This window comes from Trichechus manatus, unplaced genomic scaffold (assembly GCF_000243295.1).
Source record: "Trichechus manatus latirostris isolate Lorelei unplaced genomic scaffold, TriManLat1.0 scaffold00104, whole genome shotgun sequence".
NCBI classification, from domain to species: domain Eukaryota; kingdom Metazoa; phylum Chordata; class Mammalia; order Sirenia; family Trichechidae; genus Trichechus; species Trichechus manatus.
This window is the reverse complement of record NW_004444040.1, coordinates 1,213,630-1,222,993: the sequence shown is the minus strand read 5'-3', so window position 1 is coordinate 1,222,993 and position 9,364 is coordinate 1,213,630. Positions and strand designations below refer to the sequence as shown.

General features: G+C 43.3%; 1 protein-coding gene across 1 annotated transcript in view; it reads right to left on the bottom strand.

Annotated features, from left to right (window-relative positions):
* Nucleotides 1-5,411: 5,411 nt before the first annotated feature.
* TMC2 (transmembrane channel like 2) overlaps nucleotides 5,412-9,364 on the bottom strand; it is an 81,595-nt gene continuing 77,642 nt past the window's right edge. The window contains exon 19 of the mRNA XM_004383064.1: nucleotides 5,412-5,626. Coding sequence (XP_004383121.1) covers nucleotides 5,412-5,626 — 215 coding nt within the window. The remainder of the gene's footprint in view (nucleotides 5,627-9,364) is intronic.

Sequence of the window (9,364 nt, the reverse complement as noted above, 5' to 3'; positions counted from 1 at the left end):
GTTTTTCCAGTTGTGCTGCTATTCTCACTTTAGATGAAGGTTTACAGAACAAAATAGTTTCTCATTAAACAGTTAGTACACATATTGCCCTATGACAATGCTTAACAATCCCACTATGTGTCAACACTGTCCTTACTTATCCTTGGGTTCCCTATCACCAGCTTTCCTGTCCCCTTCTGCCTTCTAGTCCTTGTCCCTGGTTTGCTGTGCTTCATTAGTCCTGTTTTGTTTTATGGGGCTGTCCAATCCCCAGCTAAACAGTGAACCTCGGGAGTGACTTCACCACTGAGCTAAAAGGGTGTCCGGGGGCCATAGTCTTGGGGTTTCTCCAGTCTCTGTCAGGCCAGTAAATCTGGTCTTTTTTTGTGTTAGAATTTTGTTCTACATCCTTCTCCAGCTCTGCCCAGAACCCTCTGTTGTGATCCTGGTCAGAGCAGTCAGTGGTGGTAGCCGGGCAGCATCTAGCTCTACTGGACTCAGTCTGGTGGAGGCCTTGGTAGCTGTGGTCCATTAGTCCTTTGGACTAATTTTTTCCTTAAATCCTGTTCTCTTCATTCTCCCTTGCTCCCAAAGGGGTGAGACCAGGAGTATCTTAGATGGCTGCTCACAGGCTTTTAAGACCCCGGACACTACTCACCAAGGTAGAATGTAGAATATTGTCTTTATAAACTGTGTTATGCCAATTGAGCTAGGTGTTCCCTGAGACCATTAACCTCAGATTCTTAATGCCCTCAACGGTAAATTTCTTCCACTTCTTGAGACTCTTCTAAGGCCTTACCTAGGTTCTTACCAAACAACCCAAGAGTGTTTCGTGTCTGCCACAGAGCTATCTTTGGATTCCAGGTGTATGGGCTTTTCAGAGCTGCTTCAAAGTCTCCAGGAGAAATCTCCTGGTGGTGCCAGACATCGGGGCTGGTCTGTTTTCTGATGGCTCCTGGCTGGCTCGCCAGAAATGTTACTGGATGGAAACCCCAGGTTCTTGCTTGGCATGACTCATATTGGCCAATAAATGGGAGACCAAAGTGGGAGAACAGGAAAGGCTCCTTTATTTCATTGTACAAGGAAAAGGAGTCAGTCAGAGCCGCTGCTGCAAAGACTGCTCCCCAAGGGCAGGCAGGCAAGTTACTTTTAAGGGGTTTACAAGTAGGGAGTTCATACAAGTTACATCAGCAACACTCTTAATCATACTATGCAGGTGCAATGGGGGTTTACATATAACCTCCAAGCAAAAGCAGGATTCAAATACAAAGCTGAGAGGAGGAAGCCCAGCAAAGGAAACAGGATTTTTAATACAACGCTGTGGAGAAACAAACTAAGCAAAGAAAACGTAATTTTTGATACAGCACAGTGAGGGCTCTGTCTCGCCATCAGAGAAGGAAAACTCAAATATTTTCCACCAATAGAGAATGACAGAAAAGTGGTAAGATTGCATCCTCTCAAAGGCAGGAAAATTGTGAGACCCAGAAAAACACGGCAGTCCCTTCGAGTTCCTGCTCTGACATGTTTCACTGTATCTATATGCTCTATATACCTCACTTGCTCCAACTATAACCCTGGGTCTTTCTTCAGCTTTTCCAAACTAGTACTGCATTGAAGAACAAATTATATGGCACTAGACTGCAAAGAACTATCTTCAATAGCAATCCCTAGCACCCCAAAACAAGCCCAGCTTACAAAATTCGATGGCACCCACACAACTGCTGATTTTGCCCTTGAAGTTCATATTTTAGTTTTTTGTTCCCTAGGAACCAAAAGGAATAAAGTTCCTGCCCACTCTGTCCTTTGTTGTTGTTGTTGTTTTTAAATTGTGGTTTTATATATATATAAAACAAAACATTTACCATTTCAACCATTTTTTTATTGTGATAAAATACATATAACAAATCATTTCAACAATTTTTTTAGTGTACAGTTCAATGACAATTAAATTCATCATGTTGTGCAACCATCACCACTGTCTGTTTCCAAATTTTCATCATTTTTAACAGAAACTCAGTGTCCCTTAAGCTGTAACTCCCCTCCCATCTACCCTTGCTGATCACTAATAAACTTTTGTCTCTATGCATTTGCTTATTCTAGATATTTCACGTAAGTGGAGTCACATAATATTTGTCCTTTTATGTCTGACTTATTTTACCCAGTATAATGTCTTTCAGGTTCATCCATTTCATAACGTTAGTGACTCACTTCTAATGAATAGAATGTGGCAGAATTGATGGTGTGACTTCTGAGACTAGGGCATAAAAGGCATTATGGATTCCTCCTTACTCTCTCACATGCTGTGGGGGGAAACCAACTGCTATGTTGTGAGGACACCCAAGCAGCCCTATGGAGAGGTCCACATGGAGAGTAGTAAAAGTCTCCTGTCAATAGCCAGCAAGAAACTGAGGCCTCCTCTCAATAGCCATGTGTGTTTGCCATCTTGGAAGCATACCCTCTAGCCTTAGTCAAGTCTCCAATGACTGTAGTCCTGGCTGAGGTCTTGATGGCAATATTCAGAATTTCCCAGCCAGGCCACTCCAAACTATTGACCAACAGAAACTCTGAGATAATAAATGTTTATTATTTTAAGCTGCTAAGTTTTGGGAGTAATTTGTTATGCAGCAATAGATAACAAATGCATTTCCTAACATAAACTTATGCTTCATCAGAATGTAGGATAATTTGTATGTGTTTGTGACAGGTGTTTAGGTATATTAGCAACCATTGGAGGCCTGAAAATAATCACTAGAAGGCTGCTAACTCAGGCAGTTACCCTACTCTTGCTCCTAGCCCCAGGGGCTGGCATTATCCTAAGGCAGCATAATTTTGAAGGCCAGGCATCAATGTGGTGGCCATCTTTGGGTCTTTCACTCCTGATTGTATTAGATTGCCTACTGAAGGGAAAGCAGGCTGTGCGAGGCCGAACATGAATGCCCTCATGTGGTCCACTAGTTTACTACAGTTTGCTAAGTCATCTTTATGTAAGTCCCTGGCATGTAGCCACTATTGTCCACCACCAATATAAAATCTCTGCCCTCCCACTATGGGGCGCAGATATCTGCTCTGGTCCTGCTGTCACCCAGGACTTGGCCTCGGATGTAAGTCTCTCTAATAGACTCCTTCTCCACCACACTGGAGTTGCCTGCTTCTTTCTTCTGTCTCTAGGTACCCTCCATTTTTGGAGGCAAATTTCAAGTTACTGGTCCATGCCTGGAAACCTGGTTTCCTGTGTTGAGATCTACCTAGGTTAGTTTAGGGCCAGAGATTTGCTCCTAGGAGAAGGTATATGAGACACGGGCAGTTTTGAATTTGGGGTTTGGACCTGGCTTCTATGGAGATGAGGCATTGGGAACATATTTTTAAATTTTGCCTGAAGAGAGACTGGGTGAGCTAATTTATCCTGTCTTTTCTGGAGAAAGTCCATCCTAGATTGTGTGTGAAGTTTTGGTGTTGGGTTGGGAAGGGAACTTGGAAATTATTTTAAATCGCATAGCTTATGAAATCTCTGTTGGATCTCCATCTCTCCAATAAGACTTTGCCTGACTTTCAGGGTGTGGGGACTCTCCTAAGAACCTGGGACATAGTTGGGTGGTGGTTGTAACAGTGCGGGTGACTGGCTGAGGGGGAGGATTCCCTTTAGAACACTCAGACACATGAGGTGAGGGGGTCACTTGGTCCTGAAGCGGCACTGCTCACCTGGGTCTGGGAGCACAGGGCAGAGGAAAATAAGGAGCTTCCTGCAAGATATTTGGAAGGTTCTCGACTGTGGCCCTCACCCTGCTAAGCCTTTGCTCTTTATGGAAATGTCTTAATGGTCTGGGTTTCCTGGCTTATTCCACCCAATAGACATTCTGCATAGAATCTCGATGCTGAAAATGAAGATGACTTGAAGCACTTACTGATGAAGGTCAAAGACTACAGCGTCCAGTATGGATTATAACTGAATGTGAAAAAAATGAAAATCTTCACAACTGGACCAATAAACATCATGATAAATGAAAAAGAAATTGCAATTGTCAGTGATTTCATTCTAGTTGGGTCAACAGTCAACATCCATGGAAGCAGCAGTCAGGAAATAAAAGGATGTATTGCGTTGGGCTAATCTGCTGCAAAAAACGTCTTTAAAGTTTTCAAAAACAAACATGTCATTCTGATGACTAATGTGCACCTGACCCAAGCCATTATCTTTTCGATCACCTTATATGCATGTGAAATCTTGACAATGGAAAAGGAAGACAGAAGAAGAACTGATGCATTCCCATTGTGGTGTTGGTGAAGGATATTGAACAACCCCGGACTGTCAGAAGATCAAACAAATCAGTCTTAGAAGAAGAAATACAATTAGAATGCTCCTGAGAAGCAAGGATGGCAAGACTTCTTTTTTACTCGGGACACATCATCAAGAAAGACCAATCACTAGAAAAGAACGTCATAGTTGGTAAAGCAGAGGGTTGGTGAAGGCAGGAGAGGTCCTTGGTGAGATGTATTGACACAGTGGCCAAAACAATGGACTCAAACATAGCAACAATTACGAGGATGGTGCAGGCAACGTTTCGTTCTGTTATACATGAGGTCACTGTGAGTCAGAGCTGACTCAACTGCAACTAACAACAACAAACAGAATCACTGGAAATAAGGCACTGCATTTCATCCTTTGCAAAATTCTTCCAAGAAACCATCCTCGAGGTCCCGTATACAATAAGCACATTATCAAATTCCTTTTAGAATTTAGTGCATGAAAAATATCTTCTTCCCTGGCCATCTTTAAGTTTCCTTCAATCAGAGCACTGCACACTCACTTGCTGCTTTGCCTGGCTGCTCAGAGGCTCCAATGCATTTTTTGTGCTTAATGGCGTCAGCTTCCCTTAGGCCGGGTGCTTGGGGATCATCATCTTTCCTCCCATAATGTCTGAACTTGGGTTCACTTATCTTTGTTTTCATTGTCGTCTTGTCCCTTTCATTTAAACCACCTTATTTCCTTTAGCTTGAGGTGATAGCCAGAAATGTGGGCCCCTCTGCATTCTCCTTTTAGGTCTTGGACCTGGCAGAAAACTGCCTCCCAAAATGTGTGCCATGAAAAAAGTCTATAAGGGAGGTGATACCAGCTCTGTTCCCATCTCCTAAAGCTTGGAACCAGGGGAAATCACCATGAATGCAAGGTCCAGAGGTGCCTGACCCAAGGTATTGGGAAGGGCAGTTAGTGGGAGGAAGGTTCTAGCTCCCCTAAAGAGCAGATAAAGTAATTGTTCACCCGTCTTGGGAGCCAGCAAGGGCTGAGACTAATTAACCAAAGTTACCAGAGTAAATGAGAAGAGAGAAAATGTGCATAAGTGAGAGGAGGGAGGAAGAGAGGACACCAATTTGTGTGTGTGTGTGAGATGGTGGGGCCTGAGGATCAGCCCCAGATGTGGTACTCCAGTGAGTCCCAGTTAGTTGTCGGGGGGCGGTCTCCGTGCGCTCTTTCCAGAAGCTGACCTCCAAGGATGAGTCTGAGGTAGGGGTTGGCCAGAATCTCTAGGGGGCGGAGATACAGGAATGTGCTTGGTGGTGGACAGTGAAGTCCTGCCAGCAGAACTGGAGGTCCCAGGGCCCTGTGCCTTCTGGTCTGGGGTCTGGCTTTGGCTGGAAGAGTGAAGTGTGGTCCCTGGAAAATGAACCAAGACAAGAATGATGATGTGGGAGAGTTTGTTCCAGTTTCCTGGCATCAACTTAGAGCTCTGGAGCTGCTCTGCAGTACAAATAGATTTCAGTCCTGTTTGACGAAGTGAGAGCTGTCAGATTGCCCTCAGGGGTCTGGGTGCACCTTGGCCTAGTGTTTGCATAAGCAGATTTGTTGAAGCAGTAGGGTCTGCTGGTTGGAGAAGTTAGCTTTGCGCTCTGGCCTTGGCCTAGCCTCTCTGAGTCTGAGTTTTCTCAAGTGTGAAACTGGGACAACAATATCAACAGCCTCACAGGTGGCTGCCAGGGCCAAATATGATAACAGGTAGGGACCATGGAAACTATTTGGAATCAGGTCTGATTTCCAGCTCTTTCACTTACTTGCTTCCTTCCCTTACCCTAACTCCAAGTTAGGGGCAAAGACTGGCCAGCTCTTAATCAAACCCAGTTCCTCTTCTTCTGGGACACAGAAGTGGACTAGGTTTCCCTTGTGGATGGGTATGTCCATGTGACTGAGTTCCAGACTCTGATGTGCACCACTTGCAGGTGTGGCTCCGGGATCCTCTCCTTGTACCAGCTGGATGCAGGTGCAGCCACAGGCTGGAAGGAGACTGGGTCCCCACATTGTCACTTGGAAGAAAGTGGCCATCAAGTAAAAGCACCGATTTGGACTTTATGTTGAGTAAGAAATAAACTTTTATTGAATTTGAGCCAATAGACATTTACAGCCTGTTTGTTACAACAGCTAGAATCATCCTAGCTAAAACTTTAAGAAAGAGAAACAAAAGAGGGCAAGGCTACTGGGGATTTTCCAGGCTGGCCATCTTCCTAAGCTCTCCTCCACACCCTAATCCCACGTATGTGTTAAGATAACTGTATGATTTTAAAATGGGGACCGTCCTTGGAAAATAGGATCATCCCAACGATGGCCTCTTTCAATTAGACCTGCGATCACTCTCCTTTGAAGCCCTGAGACACTGTCTTTGCAACTTATGTGACCTTGTCTCACATTTTTCTTTTAGACATTCCAGTGTTTCTTTTTTTTAAGAGTATATAAACTGGTTCTGGTAGGAGTAGCAGCTGTTGGATTCAAATCTTTCTATTTCTCCTCCTAAAAACAAACATTAAAAACAACATAGAGAACAACTATCTCTGCCACCACAGGCAGTTATGATCCACTCTCAGCCAATACTCAGAGTGTCTGGAAGATGGGTATGCCAGCCAGATTAAGAAGATCCGGGCAGGCACCAATAGTGCTCTTACACTGGAATAAGTAGCCAGACATTAGGAGGGTATGATATGGTAACTGACAGACTCAGGAAAGAAAGTGATGAAGAAGACAAAATCATTTCATAAATGAAGATTAAATTATGAGGAACATAAAGGAGAACCCCCCACGTGTCTGTCAGTTTGTCGTACTGTCGGGGCTTGTGTGTTGCTGTGATGCTGGAAGCTATGCCACCGGTGTTCAGATACCAGCAGGACCACCCATGGTGGACAAGTTTCAGCTGAGCTTCTAGACTAAGACAAACAAGGAAGAAGGACCCAGCAGTCTACTTCTGAAAAGAATTATCCAGTGAAAACCTTATGAATAGCAGTGGAACATTGTCTGATATAGTGCCAGAAGATGAGCCCCTCAGGTTGGAAGGCACTCAAAAGACAACTGGGCAAGGGCTGCCTCCTCAAAGTAGAATCGACCTTAATGACGTGGATGGAGTCAAGCTTTCAAGACCTTCATTTGCTGATGTGGCACGACTCAAAATGAGAAGAAACAGCTGCAAACATCCATTAATACTCAGAACATGGAATGTACGAAGTATGAATCTAAGAAAATTGGAAATCGTCAAAAATGAAATGGAACGCATAAACATCAATATCCTAGGCATTAGTGAGCTGAAATGGACTGGTATTGGCCATTTTGAATCTGACAACCATATAGTCTACTATGCTGAGGATGAGAAAGAAGAATGGCATGGCATTCATTGTCAAAAAGAACACTTCAAGATCTATCCTGAAGCACAATGCTGTCAGTAATAGGATAATATTCATACACTTACAAGGAACACCAGTTAATACAACTATTATTCAAATTTTCGCACCAACCACTAAGACCAAAGATGAAGAAATTGAAGATTTTTACCAACTTCTTCAGTCTGAAATTGATCAAACATGCAACCAGGATGCATTGATAATTACTGGTGACTGGAATGTGAAAGGTGGAAACAAAGAAGAAGGAACAGTAGTTGGAAAATATGGCTTTAGTGATGGAAATGATGCTGGAGATTGCATGATAGAATTTTGGAAGACCAAGGTATTCCTTCATTGCAAATGCCTTTTTTCACCAACATAATTGGCGACTATACACATGGACCTTACCAGATGGAATACACAGGACTCAAATCGACTCCATCTGTGGAAAGAGACGATGGAAAAGCTCAATATCATCAGTCAGAACAAGGCCAGGGGCTGACTGTGGAATAGACCATCAATTGCTCATATCCAAGTTCAAGTTGAAACTGAAGAAAATTAGAACAAGTCCAAGAGAGCCAAAGTAGGACCTTGAGTATATTCCAGCTGAATTTAGAGACCATCTCAAGAAAACATTTGATGCATGGAACACTAATGACCAAAGACCAGACGAGTTGTGGAATGACATCAAGGACATCATACATGAGGAAACCAAGAGGTCATTAAAAAGACAGGAAAGAAAGAAAAGACCAAAGTGGATGTCAGAAGAGACTCTGAAACTTGCTCTTGAACACAGAGTAGCTAAAGCGAATGGAAGAAATGATGAAGTAAAAGAGCTGAACAGAAGATTTCAAAGGGTGGCTCGAGAAGACAAAGTAAAGTATTATACTGACATGTGCAAAGAGCTGGAGATAGAAAACCGAAGGGAAGAACATGCTTGGCATTTCTCAAGCTGAAAGAACTGAAGAGAAAATTCAAGCCTCAAGTGGCAATAGTGAAGGATTCTATGGGGGAAAATAATAAACAATGCAGGAAGCATCAAAAGAAGATGCAAGGAATACACAGAGTCATTATACCAAAAAGAATTGCTTGACGTTCAACCATTTCAGGAGGTAGCATGTGATCAGGAACCGATGGTACTGAAGGAAGAAGTCCAAGCTGCACCGAAGGCATAGGTGAAAAACAAGGCTTCAGGAATTGACGGAATATCAACTGAAATGTTTCAACAAACAGATGCAGCACTGGAAGTGTTCACTTATCTATGCCAAGAAATTTGGAAGACAGCTACCTGGCCAACCGACTGGAAGAGATCCATATTTATGCCTATTCCCAAGAACGGTGATCCAACCGAATGTGGAAATTATCGAACAATATCATTAATATCACACGCAAGTAAAATTTTACTGAAGATCATTCAAAAGTGGCTGCAGCGGTATGTTGACAGGGAACTGCCAGAAATTCAGGCCAGATTCAGAAGAGGACATGGAACCAGGGCTATCCTTGCTGATGGCAGATGGATCCTAGCTGAAAGCAGAGAATACCAGAAAGATGTTTACTTGTGTTTTATTGACTATGCAAAGGCATTTGATTGTGTGGATCATAACAAATTATGGATAACATTGCAAAAAATGGGAATTCCAGAACACTTAGTTATGCTCATGAGGAACCTGTACACAGATCAAGAGGCAGTTGTTCGGACAGAACAAGGGCATACTGCGTGGTTTAAAGTCAGGAAAGGTGTGCGTCAGGGTTGCAT